Source organism: Brassica rapa, chromosome A02, assembly GCF_000309985.2.
Source record: "Brassica rapa cultivar Chiifu-401-42 chromosome A02, CAAS_Brap_v3.01, whole genome shotgun sequence".
Taxonomy (NCBI): domain Eukaryota; kingdom Viridiplantae; phylum Streptophyta; class Magnoliopsida; order Brassicales; family Brassicaceae; genus Brassica; species Brassica rapa.
In genome coordinates, this window is record NC_024796.2 from 6055340 (window position 1) to 6080373 (window position 25034).

General features: G+C 36.8%; 4 protein-coding genes and 1 pseudogene across 9 annotated transcripts; 2 read left to right on the forward strand and 3 right to left on the reverse strand.

Annotated features, from left to right (window-relative positions):
- Window positions 1–11700: 11700 nt before the first annotated feature.
- On the reverse strand, window positions 11701–13786 carry LOC103851719 (putative glucose-6-phosphate 1-epimerase). The gene is made up of 7 exons (XM_009128598.3): window positions 13571–13786; window positions 13168–13242; window positions 12798–12854; window positions 12553–12713; window positions 12219–12462; window positions 12042–12141; window positions 11701–11958 (listed from the first exon to the last, which is right to left on the reverse strand). Exons 1-7 carry the CDS (start codon window positions 13733–13735, stop codon window positions 11786–11788), a joined length of 975 nt encoding a protein of 324 aa, XP_009126846.1. The 5' UTR covers window positions 13736–13786; the 3' UTR covers window positions 11701–11785.
- Window positions 13760–20402, reverse strand: LOC103851720 (villin-5-like). Of its 6 annotated transcripts, none has more exons than XM_033286010.1 (22): window positions 19988–20402; window positions 19207–19334; window positions 19013–19112; window positions 18858–18926; window positions 18549–18785; window positions 18281–18458; window positions 18084–18216; window positions 17594–17985; window positions 17422–17528; window positions 17165–17320; window positions 17015–17083; window positions 16862–16945; window positions 16645–16782; window positions 16430–16558; window positions 16208–16355; window positions 16066–16076; window positions 15845–15985; window positions 15631–15756; window positions 15482–15547; window positions 14868–15389; window positions 14617–14786; window positions 13760–14445 (listed from the first exon to the last, which is right to left on the reverse strand). In XM_033286010.1, the coding sequence occupies exons 2-21, from the start codon at window positions 19260–19262 to the stop codon at window positions 14673–14675; spliced, it is 2976 nt and encodes a 991-aa protein (XP_033141901.1). In that variant the 5' UTR covers window positions 19263–19334; window positions 19988–20402; the 3' UTR covers window positions 13760–14445; window positions 14617–14672. The 6 variants fall into 6 exon arrangements, with proteins under 6 accessions (XP_033141901.1, XP_033141903.1, XP_033141897.1 ...); XM_033286012.1 differs by having other exon boundaries at window positions 16862–16930; window positions 17594–17741; window positions 17823–17985; window positions 19207–20402; XM_033286006.1 differs by having other exon boundaries at window positions 19013–19334.
- On the forward strand, window positions 20400–25004 carry LOC103851781 (annotated as a pseudogene).
- On the forward strand, window positions 22336–23114 carry LOC103851723 (60S acidic ribosomal protein P3-2). The gene is made up of 2 exons (XM_009128600.3): window positions 22336–22600; window positions 22775–23114. The coding sequence occupies exons 1-2, from the start codon at window positions 22403–22405 to the stop codon at window positions 22937–22939; spliced, it is 363 nt and encodes a 120-aa protein (XP_009126848.1). The 5' UTR covers window positions 22336–22402; the 3' UTR covers window positions 22940–23114.
- On the reverse strand, window positions 23010–24691 carry LOC103851782 (potential E3 ubiquitin-protein ligase ariadne-1-like). The gene is made up of 2 exons (XM_009128648.3): window positions 23647–24691; window positions 23010–23497 (listed from the first exon to the last, which is right to left on the reverse strand). The coding sequence occupies exons 1-2, from the start codon at window positions 24330–24332 to the stop codon at window positions 23377–23379; spliced, it is 807 nt and encodes a 268-aa protein (XP_009126896.3). The 5' UTR covers window positions 24333–24691; the 3' UTR covers window positions 23010–23376.
- Window positions 25005–25034: the final 30 nt, after the last annotated feature.

The following is a 25034-nucleotide window of genomic DNA, read 5'->3' on the forward strand; positions in this document are numbered from 1 at the left end:
TAAATGTTTTAACTCTCTTTTAAAAAGTGTGCGAAAGCTTCAAAACAACGATCCTTACGAAAATATACCTTTTACCTCCTTTTAAGTTTAGATGTTTGTTAAACCATTTCTTTTTGCTTTACCTAACACAATTTGTTTGTATACCTGAAATTAATGGGGAAAAAAACTAAAGATAATCAAAGTTATTTTGTCCGCCGCAGACTAAGATGATACGATATAAGAACAGACGAATAAGAATAGACATGTGTGCTATCTAAATATGAATAATATTCTTTTCATCGTAATATAAATTAATTTGTATTGTTGTTATACCCAAACAATCACCTATTGATTTTTTTTTTTTTTGACAAAAGGAAAACAAGAATCCAACCGAGAAATCATCCAAATATTTTAATTGAAAATAGCACACAATATGCATTTGGATTAAACTGAATTAAAACAATTCACTTTACTAAAACTTCTCAGGTAATTCTTATGTATTCAAAAAGCGTGTTTTAGGTTGTTCATGTTGACAGAAGAGAAAAGAAGGTTAAGGTTTGGAAACCAAAGAAGGAAACTGTTTCAGAAAGCAATTCTGTTTCTGAAACAGAGAAGAACAGTGTGGGTCAAGAAAGAGACAAACTGATAAGGGCAGAAACAAGTTTTGTGAACAATAAAATGGGCTTACAAGAAAGAAGAACGAGGCCCACTCAACTCATTCAGAAGATGGAACCAACGGCTATAACAGCACATGGAAAAGAGAAGGAAGAAAAGGACAAGAGGAGTGGTCCTGCAGTGTACGTTTCAGATCGTCCAATAGCGTTGAAGAACAGATTTCATGTGCTGGAATCTAATGAAGAAACTGAGACTTAATTGACAGCAAGGAGACACTTTAGGGTTTTAACTTTCAGTATAAATATATCTCCATGTTGTAAAAACAATCTTTAAGCAATCTTAATAAAATGAAAAGCTTCATCTTGTTCCCTTTACTCTAGACTTGTCTCTGTTTACATGGTATCAGAGCTCAGTGAGCAAATCCTGAGCCATGGAAAACACTCTAGATCTATACTCACAACCAAAACTCAATATTTCAAACTGTGTTACTATCAAACTCACTGAAAGAAACTACATTCACTGGAAGCGACAGCTTGAATCTTTTCTCTCTGGTGTAGATCTTCTTGGTTTCATCAATGGAGCTTCTCCTTTGCCTGTCCCTTCTATACATGTTCCAAACATAGCTGGAGGTTACCGTGATGTTCCAAACCCTGATTATCAACAATGGGTCACATCTGATCAGATTGTTCAGGCCTGGCTTGTAGGGTCTCTTTCTGAAGACATTCTCAGTGTTGTGCTTGGGGCTCAGACAGCTCAGGAGGTTTGGGTCTCACTAGGCAACCACTTCAACAGGGTCTCCTCCTCTCGGTTATTTGAACTTCAAAGGCATCTTCAAACGGTTTCCAAATCCAACAAGTCCATGAGTGACTATCTGAAAGAAATCAAAGGTCTGTGTGATCAACTCAACTCCGTGGGAAGTCCAGTTACTGAGAAGATGAAAATCTTTGCGGCTTTACAAGGTCTTGGTAGAGAATATGAACCTATAAAGACAAGTGTGGAGGGAACTATGGATTCACCTCAGGCTCCTACCTTTGAAGATATTGTACCTCGCCTCACTGGTTTTGAAGATAGAATCAAATCTTATGAAGCTTCTCAGACATCTGTGTCTCCTCATCTCGCTTTTCATGTCTCATCCACTGATCAAGGCTACTCCCAAAACCCCAACTACTCTCAACAGCTTCCCCACTTCACTCAATACAGAGGTCGAGGGGGCAATAATGGGCGTTCTGGTTACAATATAGGCAGAGGATACTCCACTAGAGGACGGGGCTTCTATCAGCAAAGCGCTTCTTCAAACAACACTCAGGGAGACTCCTCTGCTCGACCTTCTTGCCAGATTTGTGGACGCTTTGGTCACAATGCTCTAAAATGCTACAGACGGTTTGATATATCTTATCAAAGTGAAGATCTTCCCCCTGCCATGGCTGCACTTCATGTCTCAAATGATCCTCCGAGCTCTGATCAAACTTACATTGGAACAGAATGGTATCCTGACACCGCAGCGTCAGCTCATGTTACTAACTCTCATCAGAACCTACAGACATCTCAAGCGTACCAAGGTAATGATTCAGTCATGGTAGCTGATGGTAACTTTCTTCCAATAACTCACATAGGTACGGTTCCTCTACAGTCCTCCTCTGGGTCTTCAGGTACTCTGTCTTTGAATAATGTCTTAGTATGTACTAACATTGCTAAATCATTGATGACTGTGTCCAGGATGACTGTAGACTATCCTTGTGAATTTACATTTGATTGTGATGGTGTGTATGTTAAGGACAAGCGCACCAAACAAGTTCTGACCCAAGGAAGCAGACATAAGGATCTTTATGTCCTGGAAAACTCAACCTTTACAGCATTCTACACAGCAAGACAAGTGGCTGCTAGTGCAGAGGTGTGGCATAGAAGATTGGGTCATCCAAGTGCTGAGATTCTTCAAAATTTATCTACTAGTAGAGTCATTAGTATAAATAAAAGCATGTCCAAGATCTGTGATTCATGTCAACTTGGCAAAAGTGCTAAACTCCCTTTTTCTAGTTCAATTTATGTGTCCACTAAACCTCTTGAGAGGGTGCATTGTGATCTTTGGGGACCTTCTCCCGTTAGTTCGGTTCAAGGTTTCAAATTCTATGCTATCTTTGTGGATAATGTTTCGAGATTTTGTTGGTTCTATCCAATGCGACAGAAGTCAGACTTTCTACAAATCTTTATCATGTGGCAAACTATGGTTGAGAAACAACTGAATCAAAAGATTCTTGTGTTCCAATGTGATGGAGGAGGTGAGTTTACAAGCAAAAACTTTGTGACTCATCTCTCAAATCATGGAATCAAGCAGATGATCTCATGTCCTTACACTCCTCAACAAAATGGGCTAGCTGAGCGGAAGCACATACACATAACAGAGCTTGGGTTGTCTATGCTGTTTGATGGGAAGGTGCCTCAGCAATACTGGGTTGAAGCCTTCTTCACTTCAAACTTCCTCGGTAATCTCCTTCCTTCATCGGCTCTCTCGGGTAACAAAAGTCCTTATGAAGCCCTCTACAACAAGAAACCTGAGTACTCAGCGCTGAGAATCTTTGGCAGTGCTTGCTATCCCTTACTGAGACCATATGCTTCAAACAAACTCGATCCGAAATCTCTGCAATGCGTCTTTCTCGGCTACAATGAAAAATATAAAGGTTATCGATGTCTCTATCCACCAACAGGAAAAGTTTACATCAACAGACATGTTCTGTTTGATGAACAGGCTCTTCCCTTTGCTACTACATATTCCTTTCTTCATCAACAACACAACACTCCTCTGGTTTCAGCGTGGAAACAAAGCTTTATGCCATCTCAACATCAGTCGGATCCAGAAGAACCTGTCAATGCCTCACCTCAGACGATTGTGACTCAATCCAGTCCAAATATTATTCCTCTACAGACTGTTCCCCAAAACATTGCTTCTATATCTCCTTTGGCTCCTGTGCACAACGGTGGTTCCTCTCAGTCACCGGCAGCAGAACATCCTGTGAACTCAGCTTCATCATCTGATACATCAAGTTCATTCTCAAGGTCTGGTCGTTCTGCTTCAGTTCAGTTTGGAACCTTGCCATCAGTGAGTCTGCTAAATGATCTGAACACAGAATCATCATCAAATCCACAACAAACTACTTCTGCTCCAGCTCCTGAGATCAGCAACCGTCTACATAAAGAAACACAGAATACTACTGAGTACGTAGCTCCTACAACTCAATCAACTTCTGAGCCATCATCAAGTCTGTCTACCCATCCGATGGTGACTAGATCTAAAGCTGGCATTTCTAAACCCAATCCAAGATACGTTCTCTTCTCTGTTACATTGGATCGATCAGAACCAAGAACCGTGACTGAAGCTCTGAAGCATCCTGGCTGGAAGGGAGCCATGACAGAAGAGATGGTGTCTTTTGATGAAACTGATACCTTCACGTTGGTTCCATATCATCCTGATATGCATATTTTAGGATGCAGATGGATATTCCGGGTGAAGCTAAATGTTGATGGCACTGTAAAATGCTTACGGTCTAGGTTGGTGGTGAAAGGCTATGATCAAGAAGAAGGAATCGATTATTTAGACACCTATAGTCCTGTGGTTAAATCACCTACTATCCGAGCCATTCTTCATCTAGCAACAGTCAACAAATGGGACATCAGACAGCTAGATGTTAAGCATGCCTTCCTATATGGAGATTTGGAGGAAACCGTTTATATGCATCAACCTCCGGGATTCATCAATTCAGAGAAACCAACTCATGTTTGCAAGCTTCATAAAGCTATCTACGGTCTAAAACAAGCTCCAAGAGCTTGGTTTAACAGATTCAGTGATTTTCTTATAGTCTTTGGCTTCACCTGCAGCATAAGAGATCCTTCCTTGTTTATCTATCGCAAGAATGGAGACATAATGCTTCTGTTACTTTATGTGGATGATATAGCTCTGACCGGGAGCAACAATGATCTAATTAGCTCTTTGCTGGACGCTCTAAACAAAGAGTTCAGGATGAAGGATTTAGGTCAGTTTCACTATTTTCTTGGTCTACAAGCTCACTTTCTCTCAAATGGAATGTTCTTAAATCAGGAAAAGTATGCTGAGGATCTACTTCACATCTCAGGGATGTCGGAGTGCACTCCAGTAGCGACTCCTCTACCTCTACAACTTCATCGAGTTCCAGACGAATCACCTTTGTTCTCTCAGCCAACATACTTCAGAAGCTTGGCAGGAAAATTACAATATCTCACTTTGACTAGGCCTGACCTTCAGTTTGCAGTAAATTATATCTGCCAAAAGATGCATGCTCCAACTGAAACGGATTTTCACCTACTGAAGAGAGTATTAAGGTATCTTCGAGGTACTACCAATTATGGCATTTCCTTTCACTCAGAAACAGACTCGGCGGTTAGAGCTTACAGTGACAGTGATTGGGGTGGCTGTCCAGACACTAGAAGATCAACAGGAGGTTTCTGCACTTTCTTGGGGTCTAATATTATCTCTTGGTCAGCTCAAAAACAACAATCTGTTTCTAGAAGCTCCACAGAAGCTGAGTATAGAACTCTATCAGACACAGCTGCTGAACTTGTGTGGCTTCTCAACCTGATGCGTGAAATTGGAATGCCTCACACAGCTCCACCAGAATTGTATTGTGACAATCTCTCTGCGGTTTATCTATCAGCAACTCCAGCCATGCATAAACGCTCCAAACACTTTGAAGTGGACTTTCATTTTGTGCGAGAAAGGGTAGCTTCAGGTTCTTTGATTGTACATCATATACCAGGAGTGCTTCAGATAGCTGACATATTTACTAAATCCCTTTCGACTCAAAACTTCCAGAATCTTAGAATCAAACTTGGTGTAGTCGGAACTCCTACACAAAGTTTGAGGGGGCATGTTGACAGAAGAGAAAAGGAGGTTAAGGTTTGGAAACCAAAGAAGGAAACTGTTTCAGAAAGCAACTCTGTTTCTGAAACAGAGAAGAACAGTGTGGGTCAAGAAAGAGACAAGCTGATAAGGGCAGAGACAAGCTTTGTGAACAATGAAATGGGCTTACAAGAAAGAAGAACGAGGCCCACTCAACTCATTCAGAAGATGGAACCAACAGCTATAACAGCACATGGAAAAGAGAAGGAAGAAAAGGACAAGAGGAGTGGTCCTGCAGTGTACGTTTCAGATCGTCCAATAGCGTTGAAGAACAGATTTCATGTACTGGAATCCAATGAAGAAACTGAGACTTAATTGACAGCAAGGAGACACTCTAGGGTTTTAACTTTCAGTATAAATACATGTCCATGTTGTAAAAACAATCTTTAAACAATCTTAATAAAATGAAAAGCTTCATCTTGTTCCCTTTACTCTAGATTTGTCTCTGTTTACAGTTCACACATATTAACAAACAATGAATAATTGTTTTTGTCTATTATTTTCTAGTTTTACTTTAACTTTTTTTAAAAAAAAATATTTACTTTCTAATCAAATTTAACCATTATATTTTTGCTTTTGAATTTCTATTTTAATTTTAAAATAAAAGGTATTAACTGAAATTAAAAATATCAATTTTTAAAATATAATAACAAAATTTATAATATCAATTTTTTAAATACAGAAGGATTAGTTTTTTATTTTCTTAATAGGAACCTTATATTATTTACACTCCCATGATTTTTAAGAGTCTATTATTCTATTCTATAAAACTATATCCCCTAAATGGCGAAAACAAGGAGGGGTGACTTTGTTATCTTATTATTATGGTCCATTGATTTGATGAATGTAAAAGGACAGAAAAATAAGGGACTTAAACTGAAGTGACGGCATGCGGAAGCAAGTGAGAGTTAATAGATTTGGGATTAATAACAAGAGTTCTCTAATAACAACAAGAGCTAGCACGCGTTGTAGCCTTTCTAACACACACTGTGGGTCACGTCCCTACGCCACTATATTGACTACGCCACTATAATAACAACAAGAGCTAGCACGCGTTTTGAAACTGCCACTATTTCGTTTAATGCAAAAAACAGACACAAAATATCGCTGCAATAAAATTTAGTGAAAACCCAAAATACCTACATAAACTATTAGTGAACCAACAGTACCATAAGCAGAACCGTGCTTAGAGGCTTTTGAAAAAGGCATTTACCTAGGGCTCCCAAATTTTGTAGAAATTGGCCTCAAATTACAAAAAAAAAAATACTTTTACATGGAAGTTAACATATTCTCTTAGTTAGATTTTTATTTTTATTTGAATTTAAATTAGACTTCTGTTTAAAGTAACTAGGTTTGTGATCATTTTTGCTATATTTTAAATAAAACTATAAAGATTATATTCTAAAAAACTGTAAATATTTGATCACATTGGTCTTTTCTTTTATATGCTATGAGTTAGATTTATTTTATATATTTATGAGAATTTGATAAAGAAAATATAATATTTTCAATATATAGTTTATTATAGTTAATTTAAATGCTAAGATTTACTTTTTGACAGCTACCAACGTTTCAATCAAAAATTTATATCTTTGTATTTATATTACAAATTCATACTTTTTGTTCATGATTTAAAAAATTTATTTTATAAAATTTTGGTGAAAAAAATTTAGATAACGTTTATGTAATAATTCAAAACTTTTGAGTGTTATATATATATTATTAAAAATATATCATGTAAAATATATTTTTAAACTCGCCTCGAGCCTCCAAAAACCTTTGCACGGCACTGACCATAAGTGATCAACCAACAATACTGGGATGTTTTATCAAAAAAAAAAACAATACTGGGATGTGTTGCTTTGCCAAAAAGTGCCACCGAAGTAAAAATGAAACCCACATACCACCCAAAGCAACCAACCTCCTCGCTAATTGTAACCTCCTCGCTAATTGCTGCCTACGAGAACCAAAAGACAATTTTGCTTCACAATGCCTTCAAGTTTTTTCTGATGCCAATCATGATCAATCAAATACAAAATATGACCAAGAGCTAACCACCATTGAAGCTTATCGGCGCTATTACAGTTGAAACGAGGTCGGTAAACGAAATCATACGAGAGAGACCATTGGAGCTGCCACAAAATGGCCATAGACGACCACATCGTACATCATCTCTTCTTTTCTCCACGTGCATATGCCAGTAGCACCAATCCACACTAGAAAACTACAAGCTAAACGTGCTTCCGAAGTTGCAAGATCTTGGCGTTGATTGAATGGATGCGACACACCAAGACCCAGTCATGGTGTCCAAGGAAGGACCCACGCTTTCATGAGGTACGTGCCATATGTTAGTTAACTTATAAAAATTTGTACAAAAGTAGGTCCAGTTAGAGATTAGCAGCTCTGTTTGAACAAAAAAAAAAAGTTGTCAGCTTTTTGGTTAAAAAAATTCATTAGTGCCCCATGTATCTCAAGTTCAAACCGTGAACTGGTTTTCGTTTTCAGATTATTTTACACATTGTACTATATTTTAATCACTTTTTCATGAAACAAGTCTTCATTTTTCCCTTGTTCTCTATTACCTAATAGAAAAAAAATATTTTCTTCCTTTTATTTAAATATAAGTTACTTTATTTAAGTTTTACTTTAAATATTATTTTTATCAAGTTTTTATTTTCCAATATTTAAATTAGAAAATAACTAAAATGATTTTTTTTTTCAAAATAAAGTTATGTATAATAGAATTTTTTAAATATTATTAAATATTTAGCATTATATAAATGATATCTTTTTATTTGACTTATTTTAAAAATAAATATAAAAATTGAAAAGAGTAAAGTATTTTTTTTTAAAATATACTATAATATAACATAAAATTATAATGAACAATTTAATTAATAATATTATTTTAATGTATACGTATATATTTATGATAAACATTTACAAATATATCTTATGCCTGATGTTAATTTTTTTTGGGGTCCGTCTCTGGTGCACTAAAGCAAAGACCAAAGCCTCTATGCAACATAGACCAAAAAGATGCTGATCTAACTGACTGTACACTATATCTAAAGGAAGAGCTGTCACTTGCCACTGTCTCACCAAGAAGATTAAAATGTAGATGAAAATTTGAAATCCACCTTCAAAACCCTGAGAGTCGACTCCTAATCATGATGACAGCAGAAAACCGAAACAAACATCGGATCCAACCGTGGTTCCTTTGTTAGTGATACTTCTTAAGTAACCAACATATCATAAGGAAAAGTAAAAAAAAAAGGAGCAAAAGAAGAAAAAAGGGGAAAACATAAAGAAACTTTTTGGTGGCGATGTTTCTACACGCACACACCAAATGCGTAGTTGGTGAAAACTGTTAATCGGTGTGAGAAAATAGAAAAAAGATAAAAAAAATTAATTATATTTTTATTGTTAAAAATCAATAATTATTTTCACTTGAAGGTAAATAAAAGGAATTATGTCTAAAGAAAATCATCTATTAAATCATATTGGTATCAATGTTTATATATTTTTATAAGATCCAATCAAAGATCAATGTAAAGAAAGAAGATCCAGAAGTTGTCATCTTCACTGAGGTCAGAACAAAAACAAAAACAAAAAATTTCTGGTAAAATAGTAATAGATAACAAGTAAATAGTAACAATTGTGTTTAAAATAAAATAATAAAATAATACAATTTCAAAAATATATATTACATACTCTTTTCTTATTTTTGTACTTTATGTTTTAGTGTATTTTTGTTTTAAATTTGATAGCGTTTAAAATTTTACATGTTTAAAATTTTTCATGAAAATTTATTAACAATTATTTGCTTATCACCAATGATATTATATATTATTATAATTTTTTATTGGTTGAATTGAGTTAGGTAAAAAATAGTAATATTTTTGTTTAAAAGATGTAAAAAAATAAATATTTTTTATCTATATATATACACAATCCTAAAACATTATCTAATATAAAATGGGACGAGTAGTCAACTTCAACATAATTACAATATCCTCAAGGTTTTCTGAAGCGATTTTTGGGTACTGAATCACACGTGTCGTACTAGACAATAATAGTGGGTCTTCTTCTTGGGGCTATTTCTTCAAGTGCAGCTTCTCCACTTGTCACCCAAATGATGGATTATCCTTTTAAGTTTTTACATAAATTATAAAAACAATTAAATATTCAAATTACCTTTGTTTATTTATTTTACTGAAATTCCAAAATAATATTTTCTTTAATTAAATTAAGAATACAAAAATAAACTAATAAATAAAATTGCATTAAAATCATAAACCATACTTATTTTGTAACAAAAATCTTATTCAACAAGAGACACTATTACATAAATTTTATTTTAAATTATATATAATTTTTATGTTTACAGAAAAAATTGCAAACAACTAAATTTTGCAAATATTTTATAATTTTTAAATTATATTTAATTAATTTATAAAATGCTTTAAACAATATTTTTCTGTAATTTTTATATTTTTAGCTAAAACAACTTATATTATAAACAATAGAGAGTATAATAAAACATGAGATTACAATTCATGCAAACTTAAAAATAATTAATTCCTTGAAGTGATCCTACCAGTGGCGACTGGCGGACCATCAATTATGTTTACCAGTGTCATAATATAGAATTTTTTAAAAATTATAACAAAAGTGTCATTTGGAGGATTGAACCCGAGTTAAGAGGTGTCAAACCCACTAAATCACCATTTATGTTACTGAATCTACACTTTTTAATATATAAAAGAATTTCTTTTTCATAATTTAACATGTGTCAGCTGACCCATCTAATTTCTTAGTGGGTCCTACAGTTTTTTTCTAAAGTAAGATGCCCTGGTAAAATTGATATTTCTGTATCGTGATTCCACAGTTATGTATTTTTTTAATTATAAATACTTAGCTAACTGCAAACTAGACTTGTATAGTTTGTTTTTAATCTTTTTCGTACAGTTATTTATTTGCACGGCTATGCAATTTCATAACTTTTCCAACCAAGTCATCACAGGCTCCCAGCTTAAGATTTATACAAATTAACACGATTTGGATATTATATTTATATGCCAAATGAGTACATTGTTTACTACGTATATAGTATTTTAATATTGTTTATCTATTTTTATAATAGCAATTACAATGGACCAACTAAGGACAACCTCAGCTCCCCCATGCAGTGAATCGGATTCAGAAGATGACTTGGTAACCAATGAAAACGATTAACGACAAAACACCATTAATTATTATTTTTGTATAAAAACACAATTTTAATGCAAAAACAAGCTAGGGAATCTCTTGATGTTTGAGCCAGATGTAGTCTTGTGTGGGATCCAAAATAATGCCTTATTATGTTTTTTTTTTGGTTCTGAGTTTTCGTTTTCACAGAACAGTATCTTTGTTTAATTTAAGTTATCACATGTTGGTCTATAATCGTCCTTTTAAAGTGTACTTGTTCTTCTCAAGTTGCTTATCAATTATTATGGCACTTTTTTTTTTTTTTGATAACTCTGGTATCTGGGCAGCCACATTCCCAACTATCCCCCCGAAAGGGGTCCAGCGCCCCAACGGAAGGGATGTTAAATCCGTTGTGGCTAAGACTCGAATTCGGGTGGCGGACAGTACAGCTGTACCTCCTTTACCACCAAGCTACGAGCGCTTGGTTGAATTATTATGGCACTTCAACAATTGATGTCAATATCGAACCATTAACTTTTGTAACTATTAAACTATAAGATATGAATGATAACTCGTTTTTAGTGTTGATTACGAAGTTAATGGTCATTTGATGTCATTTAGACAAAGTGGATGTAGCAACTCAGGACAGAGACATAAACTATATAACTAATACACCATATCGTACTTGGAAAATATGGTCAGATCCGACATATATCAAGCTTTCTTAGATCGCGATTAGATTTTGGGGGCACTTGTAGGACTAGTCCTTCGATTTGATATTCATTAATATATACATGTACATATATCTTTTCTTAATACCCTTCAGTTGCTAAAAAAAACCTTTGGATCTGACCGAACAAAGGCTAGATACAAGCACTGATTGGTCTACCTATATTATATTATCTCTAGGAAAGGAACCAATCAAGAGGCGAAATACACAATCAGACCCACAGAAGGAGTGATGTGAGAGCTCACGACGACACCACCAGTGATCAGACATGATACTAAAAGTTTTTATTTATTGTCATGGTGATAATTAAAAAAAAAAAATGTAAATCCATGAAACTATACAGATCAACATGAAGGAACCGCAGAGAGCTCGAGTCTTCCTTTCCATTCTTCACCCGGTTTCAATGTGATCGGTCTTTCTATAGCTGCAGCTTCAACACACAGCATATGCTTATAGTCTTCATCTCCCATGTCTGATATCTTCTTCTTTGACTTCTTATCCCATGGATTCCACACCACTGATTACCAAATGATCCGTAATAGTATCAAAACTTAGGATTCTGATAAGATAAAAACAGTGTTTTAAGTTTTTTTTTTTTACCAGCATCGGCAAGCCCTTCCTTGCGTACAACGAAAGTCCTTTTCTTCTCGTGGTCCACTATATCAATCTTTGTCGGAGTGCTTAGGTAAATCCTGTCAATCTATGTTTTTGAACAAAAGGCAACAAGTTATGATGATACTAACACAAATAGAGATATCTCAGGAATCGGATACTTGCTTCAGATTCGAAAGTAATAGCATCGCCTTGCTCGGTGAAACGTTCTCTGTTCCTTAATTTGTCAAGATAATCCAGCGTCTCCAGTCCTTCAACCCGTACTTCACTAATGTCGGAGACAGAGAAATAGGTATGATAAGCAAATGTGAATGAAAAACGCTTTCCATCAGAGTTAGTGTTCCTGACACGAGATGTCAGCGTCAGTTCTCCTTCGGATCCCAAAGCTACCCTCATCCGGAACTCAAAACTGATATATGGATACACACCAAAATGAAACTTAGAAAAATGCTCTTTTATGTTAGACAATTTTAAAAGAGCTAGTTCTGAAGAGTGTTACTTGTTAGGCCACATCTTGAGATCGTCTTCAGTTGGCCTTAGGATCAGGTCAACAAAAGCAATAGAGGAAGAATTTGAAGGCAGGGGAGGTGGGTTAGCATCAAGTTCCCAGATCCTGTTTCTAGCGAATCCGTGAGATTTGACTGGACCATAGTTACTGAACTGCACGTAGTCTCATAAGCATATACTTGAAAAGTTTTCACATACGTGAGGAACAAAGAATAGGAAGAAGTATAAACACATTACTTGAGGGAAGCACAGTGGAATGCCTCCACGGATGGGTTTTGGAGGCTTGAATATAGCCTGCACCAATACAGAGCAATTGGTTTCAGATCTCTAATGCTTGGAGCTCACGTAACAAACTACTCTAACATGAGAAAATTAAAATAAAAAATAGTCTATTCTTTCACATGCTACTTCTTTAGGAAATTAAACTAAAATATAAAGTGAAGTTTGAGAGAATTACTCAAAAGATTAAATAAGATAAAAATACTCTTTTACACTAAAGAGACAACCAACCAGAGAAACATCTAATGATAAATGTAACTTGACCCCTTTGTAATTGAGTTTGAAGGTTCTTTTTTATCTTAAAATAAGGAGGAAGATGGTGCAGTACCTTGCTACTGAGGTAAAGTAACTCTTCTCCGTTCTCATTCTTCCAGGAAGTCACATGACCACCATACAAGTATACCTGCAATGCATTTCTCACAAAATTAATCAAACCAAAAGAATCCTAATAACACAGAACAAAATTGAAATGGAAAACTCAGTATATTTGCAGAGAACACACACACTTCATTTGATGATCAATCACTCAAAAAAATCAAATCACATTCGTAAGATAATCAACCATGAATCTTCAGTAGATCATAGATTACACACTAATTTTGCAGCTAAAGGATCTAAGAGATTCACATTAAAGCAGCGATCTCAAACCAAACAAACAAACAAACAAAAGATGTAAAAGTATGAGATCAATCTCGGCAAGGTGCAAGCAGCAAGTACAAATATAGTGATACCTCGGCGGAGCGGCTGCGACACTCGCGGAGGACGATTTTATCGAGGCCGTTGATGCCTTTGGCGAGCTCGAAAGAAGGACAGTCCGTCGCCATGGATAGTACTGTAACTAACAATAACACAATGATCCTCGTTTCTACTCTTCCTCTGTGGCTTCGCATTTTCATTTTGATTTCTTTTTAATTTTTTTTAAAATGACTTACTCCGTTTTTTTAATTCTGTTAGCATTAAGTGATTAAAAATGTTTAAAACATGGGATCAATGAAGATTACTGACGACCAGGGCTGTTCCTACCTAATATTTCGGGGGCTTGGAAAAAAAAATGAAAATCAATATATTACATCACAAAAAAATAAAAACAAACTATAAAGTGTTAAACAATTAATAAATTACAAATTTTCTCAAAAAAAACTTGTAGTCTACATATTTTGAGTTAGATTTTTAGTTTTATAGATTTTTTTTTAGTTTACTATGCCATTAAATTGTTATGTTGTTTAACTCATTAAACTTAGTTTAAATTAATAAAACAATAAAACCAAACCAATGTGAGACCTATGAAAATGGAGATCTGTGGTAGTTGTTTCATCACAGATGGCTAGGGTACCATCTGAATAAATATAAGATTAATTTACATTGTTTCTTAGCAACAGAGAAAAGTTAAGGTACCCCACAGCCACAGGCACACTGATCAGTGAGAAATCATAAAAACAAACCGCCACACAAACAAATCCTAAGTATAAATGTTAGAAAACTAGAATCATTTAGTTTATAAGAAAATTTACAGAATGCAAGGATTTTTAAAATGATGTATTTCATTATTTGTAAGCAGCTCAGAAGATGAAGATCAATTCATGATGCCCTGTATGTGTTTCTTGAACTGCAAAAGAAGAGGAGGTATAAGATTTAATAAGGGAAGACACACTACACTAAACCGGATTTTTTTTATCTTTCAAAACTTGATCAAGAGCCTGTGTTTAGCAATTAAACCGGATCTCTCCTGGTCTATTCATAAGAGTAAGATTGCACTGAAACAAAGGGACCAACTTACAGGCTTTGGGGTTGGGAACTTGGGATGAAGACTGAGTTTCTTGAGGGAAGATTGTTTCAGAATAAATGAACGGCCATTTTAAGCTTGTTTTGTTTCCACTTGGGCAGTTTATAGAACTCACTCTTTGTCATCTCAAGTTTCTCCTTGAACTCTGCTGCACTCATGTATGCCTGTAAAGAGAAGAGCTCTCTTCAGTAAACACAAACTCAATAAACGAATCTTAGATATGTGTGTTTGAAGAAGAATCTGACCTCTCGTCTAGTGAGGTCGATATCTGATGGAGGAGGATCCTCTGAGTCAGTTTTGAGCCGTTCGTATGGGAAAGTAGGGAGGCTGCTTTCTTCTTCTTCCGCTTCTTCTTCTTCTTTGGAATCTTCACGAATGCTGCTCATCGATTCGTCCTCTGTCATCTTAGGTTCCTCCGCTTCGTTTGTATCTTCAGATGGACCGAGGCTACTTGGTGTTTCTTGAGGAGTAGGCCTAGATTTCTCAAAAAGGGCTGTGCGGGCAGCAAAAGCTGCGGATCTGGGGGTGAGGTCTGGTGCAAGAGATTTAGGGTAGAGCTTCCGGACCAAAGGGCTAACCATAGGTGGTGGAGTTGATTGGTTTCTTGTGCCTATGTTCTCAAAGTTAGCAGCTAGTGCGTTGAAAGCTGGAGAACGTCCCCTCACACGGGCTCTGTCTGGAGTAGAAGTCATACTTCTTGACCGCGGTTGTGATTTGTCTGGAACGCTGGATCTGCTGCTGTACACCGGTGCTCTCCTTTTAGGTTTCTGAGCATAAAACGACACAAAACATCTAAGACAGAAGTCCAGAGATTGATTTTGCACAAAAGAAATGTAACCAAATGAGATAAAGCTTTTACTTCTAGAAGCGGCCTCCCTTTGTTTGTCAGGATTGCTAGCTTTTTCTGGAAAGAGTTTCCATGCATCTGAAAGAAGCAGTTTATTGCTCAACACAAGTTAGATTCCAGAGTGTTAATTTTGAGAAAGTATAGAGAGAGAGGTCACTCACTGCAGATTTAGAAGAGTCCCAGGTAAAGAACCGAGTGAAAAATGGAGGTTCGTTTCCTTCAGTTACGATGTATATCGGTGTTTCGCTTGCTAGATTCTCTAGAAGGAAGTCGTGCTTAAGGAATTTCTGTTGAGGAATACGGCGAAGCAGAGGATCTATAAGAACAATTTTTGTAGTTTTGCTACGTTAATATAGTTGAATGAATCTTAAGTACCTCTCCAATGGCTAAAACTTTCGGTTTCTTCTTGGGGTCAGCTTGTTGCCCGACCCAGACAAAGATCTCAGTGTGACAATCAAGAATGAAGATGTCTTCAGTCATCAAATCATCTTGAGTGAAGTTGAAGATCTCTGTAACCTATATGGGGATAAAAAAGGAAAGAAGAGCCTTGGTAACAACATACGCATGGCTTATGAAAAATGAAATTCATACGTTACCTTTAGATTTTCTGGTAAGATAGGAACATCCACAACAATATCACCGGAGAACAAAACCCACCAGAAGATGCAAAAGACAGTTAATATCAGTACTTGGATTTAGAAAAATAAAGTGAACAGATGTTGCCATATGGTTTATTACCGTTTGAGAATGTGCAAGAGAAGAGATGAGGATCACTCTCTCCATCCTTTTTGATCTTTTGGCTCGGATATTCTGATTTCCCTCCTAGTAATTTCCAAAACTGTTCAGACTCTGAACCTTCTTTTTGTGCCTTGGTGTTTTCATTTGGCTGTAATTCAAATGAACCATATGAGAGATCTGAGGCGGTAAGCTCCCAAATGCTGAAAGAAAGCTCAATCTAACCTTGATCAGATCCAACATTCTCTCCATGAGTTCTTGATCATCCGAGGAAGTTAGATTGCCACGCCAAGTGAAAACCGTAGAATCACCATGTAATATATAACAGTAAGAAGAATTTAACCCTGTGGAAACCTGTTGAAACCAGTTCAAAAAGTGAATTACCTGTACAAAACTGATGCACAAAAAGCTGCTTCATTATTGTTTTTCAGTATACGTACCGCTTCTATCTGTATGGCTTGCATGTTCTCGGGTCCAGAACCTTGAACCCTGAACAGAGCAACACCTTCTGCATCATAAGTAGTGTCAGGGACTTCGTTCTCTACTATGTACTTTTTGAAAGCATCACTTAGACCACCCTGGACAAAGATAAACAATTTTTATAGAGATTGTGATAAAAGATCATTTCTTAACAAAAGAAAACTGAGATATTATTACCTTAAATGTGATGAAGCTTTGCATGATCACGAAAAATTGAATCGGTTCTTTTCCCTCGTAAATGCGAGCCTGCAAGGATGAAGACTAACAAATGCATATCCTAAATGTATATTGGCCTTAGAATCTGTAACAGAAAATAACGAGAAGAAGTACCTGAGCTGGCATAAACTTCATGGATTCAACCATCTTGCTTGCCATGGAAATAGCAGATGCTCTGTCTTCCTATATATATATATATATATATCATCATCAGTGAGAACACATAGAGAGCAAGAAGCTCCGTATATATTTGATGAAGTTTACCTCAACGCTTTGCTTTCCTAACCAAGTACCCACTAGAGTTTCCTCTCTGTCTTCTCCGGGATACGAGTACTGGAATATATAACAATCTCCGGTATAGAACTTTGATTGCTCTGCTGCTTCGAGAGGGATCTTCTCCTCGCGGTTGATTCGCCAGACCTGCAAAATTTCATAATTAACAATCAAAAGACTATGTTTTGGATATGTTCACTTGTTGGAACACATTCAGTGCAGGGCATCAAGGAAGATATAGTCACTACCTGGAGATTTCCTGTGCCATCAATGTATGGCTTAGGCTCGTCTTTAGAAGAAGAAGAAGAAGTCTTCACCAGGCCTTGAACGTTAACTCCCCGCCGTTGCAAAAGAGCTGGTAAAAAGCAAACAGATATTAAGAGTTCAGCAATTTGATCAATGCGAGTCGTGTTACTACACCTGCCACTTTGCCTCTGCCATGCTGGGGCTCAGCTACGGCACTTGTAGCGGGCCATGAATCAAACTTAGATCGGAACATCACTGTTTCAAACCCTTCCATCACACTGACCAGGTTTGATTTTGGACGTTCAGATGAACGGAAAAACTCCTGACAAAAAAAAGAAGAGTGACGTTTAGCAAAACTCATCAAACCAAAGACTATTCGTTTAGTGCATGAGAAGAAATTTACTTCTGCAGTTTCACTTGTTCTCTTCCTTTGGTCGATTGAAGTATTTTTCCCCTTCCAAACGAACAACTCGAGACCGCAATCGAGAATGTAACATTTGTTAGTGTCTAGAAGCTCTTTCTGCAAAGACTCAGCTTCTGTGGGTTTTGTCTGTCCCTTCTCAACACTTGAAAGACCAAACATATCTCACGTCAGAACATAATAGTCTCTTCTAGTAATAGGTCAATTACAAGGCAACTTCTGTTGAGATGAATGGTGGTCTACCTGAAGAGTTTGATCCCGTCAGATCCAGCGGTCCGGTGATCACTGAGTGCTGATTTCTTAGGAAGCGGAGCAAATCCACCAAACAAACCCCAAAACTCTCCAGCTTCGGCATCAGCCATCAACCTCCCATCCTCTACAAGTAAAGGAAAGCACATTTAACTCAACAACCTTAGTCTTTGACAGCTTAGTTCACTTACCCACAGCTGCGATATCACACTTTCCATCATGGTAAGTGTCTTTGATGTACTGAACAACCTCAAGAGCTTTTGCTCTTTCTTGAATACTCGAACTGGAACCACTGAACTGAAATATTTTGGACTCTGTATCGAGAATGAAAACATCGTCGTGGTTGAGAGTCGATCGAGCAAACCGAACCTGTAAATGAGAAAAAGAATGCAAGCCAAGATGAAGCATAAAGGACAAGTTGAGTTAAGAGACGTTTCAGGACATTGCTAACTGACTTGCCTCTTTTACACGGACGACATGTTTGCCTTTGCAGATATACAGACGCGTCTGATGCTTGTCGGGCTTTACGTGGTTGAACCCTGAAGCAACTCCACCTTCCTGAGGTATTATGCAAGGCTTGAAGTAGGAAAGGAACTTCTCAGTCTCGTGACCCTGCACTTCTCGGTACTGAACAGCACGCCCACCTAAAGCTGAATCTAACTCAACTGTCATAATGGCTACAGCACCAGCTTCATCCTGTTTTAACCAACACACCACCATTATTCTTATCCGTTAATATGAAGAAAAAAAAAAAAGGGAAAATGTTACCTGAGTGGAGTCTTTACCGAGCCAGTAGTGAATATCGTGATGCAGGGAACCGCTTCTTGACGCTGTGGTCTGGAATGAGATAGTTAGATAAGAAGGTTTTAGACACTATTAATTATTAGCAAGAAGTGATATAAACTACGAAAGACTATACCGACCTTTAAGACAATATAGGAATCCCCGGTGAAGAATTTACCATGAGACTCTTTTGGAATAGTGACAGGTTTGAAGTTCTCGATGCGCCATATTTCAATCCCACTGTATATATATGCAACCACCCAGAGATATAAAATATGCAAATGATCAAAAAGCAATACCGCAAGGAGTAAAATAAAGAGTGAGAGAAGGTTACAATTTCTGGCCACATCCTTGGAGAGCCTCATCTAAATCTCTCATAGAAAACGCCATTCTAGTTCTTCTTTTTTTTTTTTTTTTTTTTTTGCAAAGCTTAAACCCTCAATAGCTTCTTATTCAAGAAACCTGCAAAGAAAGTTAACAAGTATGAGTTGGGACGTATCTATAGATATTCAAAGTCAGAAGAAACTAGACAAGGGGTACAAGGCGTGCAACAAAGCAAAGAAAGGAGAGCTATTCCTAATCTACACCACAATGTAACTTGAAAAACAAAAGGGAGTTCTCTTGCAATGTAGGTACTAGAATCTCTGAAAGAACCATTGTAACTGAGACCACGAAGCTTCTATTGATTCATAGTTATTTTTCTGAAACATTATTTATCATCAACTCAACCATAACATGGTAAAGGTTACCATGATCCTCAAAAAAAAAGCAACTGCAAATTTCATACCAAAGCCACAATAACAGAGGCTCTTGGCAAGCAAAACAACAAGAAGAAGAAGAACCCAACAAGCTAGAATTGATTCAGTACGAGCATCGGATATTCAAACAAATTCGTAAGAAAAATTGATTGGTTTCCCCACATGAATTAAACCCCACAAAAAACAAACAAACAAGGTGGTGGACGATAAATAAACTGCATGCATGAAGCTGATGCATCATGGTAGGATTATAGATGATTTTTTTTTTTTTTTTGGTAACATAGATGATGAGTTTGTTGTGTGTTGTCATTATCACAAAGAACAAAAACTGAAAATAAGGAATTACAAAGATAATACCTTTTTACAGATTTTTGCCAAGAGCAAGGTGCGTCGTTCTAAAATTCTCTTGATTCGAAGAAAGAAGAAGAAGAAAATGGAAAAAAGGGAGAGGAAACGAAAATGTGGTGAGAGATTTGCCGCTATTTCAGGTTTTGTACACATCAACAATGGAGAGAGAGACTTTGGCAAATACAAAATGACATTTGGTAATCTTTTAATTAATGTTGATTAAGCTTCAACATTAATTACGCTGACTGGCAAAAAAGAGAGTTTTGGATTTTTGTGAGAACAATAATTAAATCGTCACTCCATAAGCTAAAATTAAAAGCATGGTCATGATGGAAAAAAAAAACAAAATTTGAAAAAGGTGAATGCACTAACAAGGTTCGTCACTTTCACTGACTTAATAGGCCCATATGGGCCGTGACCAAATCTTATTAGGCCCATATTGAATAAAAATAGCCCAATCTGTATTCCGTTGAGTTTCCATAGAAAACTCTCCGATCTCTCTCCGTCAAACTTTGCTCCGGTACCGGCGCCGATTCGACTACTAAGCAGCAGGAGGGTTGTGAGCAGAGTGTTGAGTTACCCTTCCTCTCTTGCTTCACTTCACTCTCATGCCACAAGTTTTGGTAATCACCCTCATAAAACTTATCATTCCTCTCTTCACGTGTTTCATTCTAAACGAAATGCTTTTTTAATTCACATTTTTTATTTACAATGTGAGTTTAACCTTCAGTGTTTTTTTTTTATTTTAAGGGTTTCAACAAGTAAAGGAAGAAGAGAAAAGCAAATTGGTTGGTAACGTTTTCACCAATGTAGCTTCTAGTTATGATATTATGAATGATGTCATGAGCGCTGGCTTGCATAGGCTATGGAAGGAAAGGTTAGAGACTCTTGTCGTGATACTTTTACATTACAAGTGTTTTATGATTAGCTCTTGTGTAAAGTTTGAGACTTTTGTTGGAATCAGACTCGTTGGGAAGCTGAGTCCATTTGCTGGGATGAAGCATCTTGATGTGGCCGGTGGAACGGGTTAGTGGATAAAATAGTTGAAAATGTTCTATTCTCTTGTCATAGATATTGTTTTAAGAGATTGTTTTTTTTTTTTTAAATGCAGGTGATGTTGCTTTTAGGATATTTGATGCTGTCAACAGTGTCAAACGAAGAGCGTTGCAGAAAGTTGATGAGGAATGTCACACACATCGAAAAGGCTCTCGCAGAGGCTTATAGGTAGACAAATATCAACACCTTCTTCGGTGTATTATAAGCATCTTATAAAATCTTCACTCGTCTCAGGGTACTAAAACGAGGAGGAAGATTCTTGTGCCTTGAGCTCAGCCATGTAGACATTCCGGTTTTCAAAGACATGTAAGTTTTGATGATTAGACATGTTGTGGAAGTAAGTAAGTCCCTCCCTAAGTCATTCTTTATTGCTCCTTTGATAATCTAAGTTTGTTTCATGTGTTGCAGATACGATTTGTATTCTTTCAAGGTCATTCCAAACTTAGGGGAACTAATTGCCGGTGACCGAGAATCTTACCAGTACTTGGTTGAGAGTGTTCGTCGGTTTCCTCCTCAGGTTCATTTCAAACATTCAACTTTTTATTTTACATTTCTTGGAAATTTAGTCTCAAACATTTTAGTTTTGCTTTTAGTCATCATGAATCCATGTTTCAACTTCCGGATTTCTTCAAGAACATTAGTAGCAACCTTGCCATGATCAAATCTGTAGTTGAAGGTTGTGCTAAGAAGAAATGAGTTTAAAGTATAATAGCTACACGATTATATGAACACCATGTGTGATGTTTGGTGTCTATAAAGACGCTTTTAAGTTTAAAGCACGTTTGTAATAATATTCAGTGAAAATGAATGCAGGAGAGATTTGCGTCGATGATAGGAGAAGCAGGATTTGAGAAGGTGGAGTACGAGAACCTCGTTGGTGGTGTTGTCGCCATTCACTCTGCTATTAAACTCTGGCCATTTCTTTTTCTTCCTTCTCTTTTGCTTCTTTCATTTTCTCTGTTTCAAACCCAAACTCTTGTTAAATTTTTTTTAATATATAGCAAGAGCATAATCCTACGAGGGATTTTGGTTTAATTGTATACATAGATTTATCAAATTCAATTAAGTATCCTCCTAAGTGTAGCTCCAAAGAAATATAATTCGCAAACAAGCTTATATAAATTTACAGAAAACTAAAAACTTGTGATTTGAAAAGTCTTGTTAAAATGTAAAATAACAAGACGTCAAGAAGATTAGTTGAGAAATACAGAGCTTTTAATGGGCTCTATATCAAGGCCCAGTTACAGTATTAGCTGGTTTAGGGTTTGTTAGGTGTCTCGAAATATGATTCATATATAAATAAATATACACTAACCACTTCTCCTCTTACACTAGTCTGAGAAACCTCGCCGTCGTTAGAAGAAGAAAATGGGAGTATTCACATTTGTTTGCAAAAGCAAAGGCGGAGAATGGACCGCTAAGCAACACGAGGGAGACCTCGAAGGCTCCGCTTCTTCCACCTACGATCTCCAGCGCAAGCTTGTTCAGACTGCTCTCTCCGCCGATTCCTCCGGTGGCGTTCAGTCTTCCTTCTCCCTCGTCTCCCCTACCTCCGCCGTCTTCCAGGTTTCCTCTCTCTCTCTCATGGAAGATTGTACATTAGCTAGCTAGATCTCTTTCGTTAAGACCAAACAAGAACTCATTTGTCAGTGTCAGTGTAAATATATACTTTAAGTATGTTTGTTGGATCGAGTATTGGGGATCTGTGTGCTGACCATATAAACAAACGAAATGGAACAGGTGATCATCGGTGGTGGTTCAGGAGGAGGATTTGCTGCCGGTGGAGGTGCAGCAGCTGGAGGCGGTGGTGGAGGTGAGGCTGCCGCAGCCACAAAGGAGGAAGAGAAGAAGAAGGAAGAATCTGAAGAGGAGGAAGGAGACTTTGGATTTGATCTCTTTGGTTAAGAGCCCAACAAAAACAACAACAAACTCTTTCGAAGTGTTTTACTTTTTGAGATTTTCTGTTTCTATTATCTTGAATTGTTTTTTTTTTTAGATTGAACTCTATGCAAGAATACTTTAATGTTATGTCAGGAATACACGTTTGGTTTCTGGTTTTAAGTTAAACCCATATGATGCAAACTTATCTAGTCTACTATGTCTGGAAGATAAACATTTGAGAACGTATCTAGTCTGCTAGTTTCAATTTGTTTATTTTATCAGTCACAAACTAGCGCCTCCCTTGAGCAAATTCGCGTTTAAGTTCATACACAATTCAAAGGATAATATTCAATGGAGAGACGGATATGTTTAAAAATTAAGACCCAGATTAATCTCCATTACACGATCCAAATCTCTATAAGACTCTTATTGAAGGAGGTGGAATAAAACGACGAAAAGTATTACAAGAGAAACAAAAACTGACAAAAAATAAAATCCGAGATGACCTCGTCTTGGTTGCAGTCTCCATGAATCCCTCTGTTCCATAAGTAACCGCACTTGTAGCAAAATGCATTCCCACACCTACAGCAAAATTCGATATGAAACGCAAAGCGTTTATTCGCCAAAACATAATCCTTGTATATATATTCAATTGAAGGTACTTGCAAGTTGTTTTTTTTTTGCTAAATTGTAAATATTATTTCAGAAATGCGGTTGCATCCGTAAGATACCTGCAAGTTATGCGGTTGCATCCGTAAGACCGTCCAACCATGTGATAGCACTTAGGACACTGACGCCACCCACAAAGACTCGCCAAAGATTTCAGCTTTGCATCAACACCATCTTCTCTAAACTTATTAGGATACAACCTCCTGTAGTCGTTGCACGATAACTTACCATGCCACGGCACTCGGCAATGGACACAAAACCCCCCACGGCATTTAAAGCATCTCCTGAATCCAGAATACGATCCGCTACGAGAAAGCTCGGTCTTGGACATCAGGTGAGAGCAACTCTCATAAGGACAATAAACTCTCTCCGCCAAAGGAAGCGAGTTCTCTTTAATCCTCTGCATCCACACCAATCTTTCCCTGAACGTCAAAACATCGCCGCACCTGTCGATAGAGAGATGGAAGACGCATCCGTGATGAGGACAGTTAGGTATCTTGCCATCGACCAGCTTCACGTTAATGTGTTGTTTCACACAGTTAATGCAGAACCGATGACCGCATCTTTCGACGTAGAACATTAGGTCGGAATCAACGTCGTCCAGACAGATTATGCAGTGCTCTGTCTTCTTGTCTGGTTTGCCTTGGCGAGGAAGAAACCGAAGATTGTGTTGTTTTTTGAGCAACGCACTCTTATCCTTCTGGTCACGTGTTGCAACCTCGAATTCTGGTTTTCCTGCCGCCGCCATAATCTCCTCGCCTTATCAAACTATTCAAGTGAAAATGAATTTAAAAGAAAAACTCTCGCACATTGTTATCAAGATATACTAAAAACACTATAAATTAATTAATGTTAAAACTATAAATTTTTTTATTAATTTAGGAAGTTAGTACTTTATTAAAAATAGGATTATATATTTAAATAATCCCGTCACTATAAACTGACACTGACCACTTATTAGTGATGAAACATATTGTTAATGTGATCTTTAAGTTTACGTTATATACCAAGACCAAACAAGAACACATTTGTCTATTTAGTGAAAATACTTAAGGTTAATTATTGGATCCCGTATTGGTATCTTCGTTCTAATAGTAGAAAATGATAATGGAGCAGGTGATCATTGGTGGTGGTTCTGGAGGAGGATTTGCTGCCGGTGGAGGTGCAGCTGCTGGAGGCGGTGGTGGAGGTGAGGCTGCTGCAGCCACGAAGGAAGAGGAGAAGAAGAAGGAAGAATCTGAGGAGGAGGAAGGAGACTTTGGATTTGATCTCTTCGGTTAAGAAACTAACAACAAACTCTTTAGAAGGTGTTACTTTTTGAGGTTTATTGTTTCTCTTATCTGAATTGTGTTTTTTAGATTGAACCTTTATGCAAGAAAGACTATAATGTCAGAAATATATGTTTGGTTTCTGGTTTCAACCCATATTTTGCTAAACTTATCTATTCTAC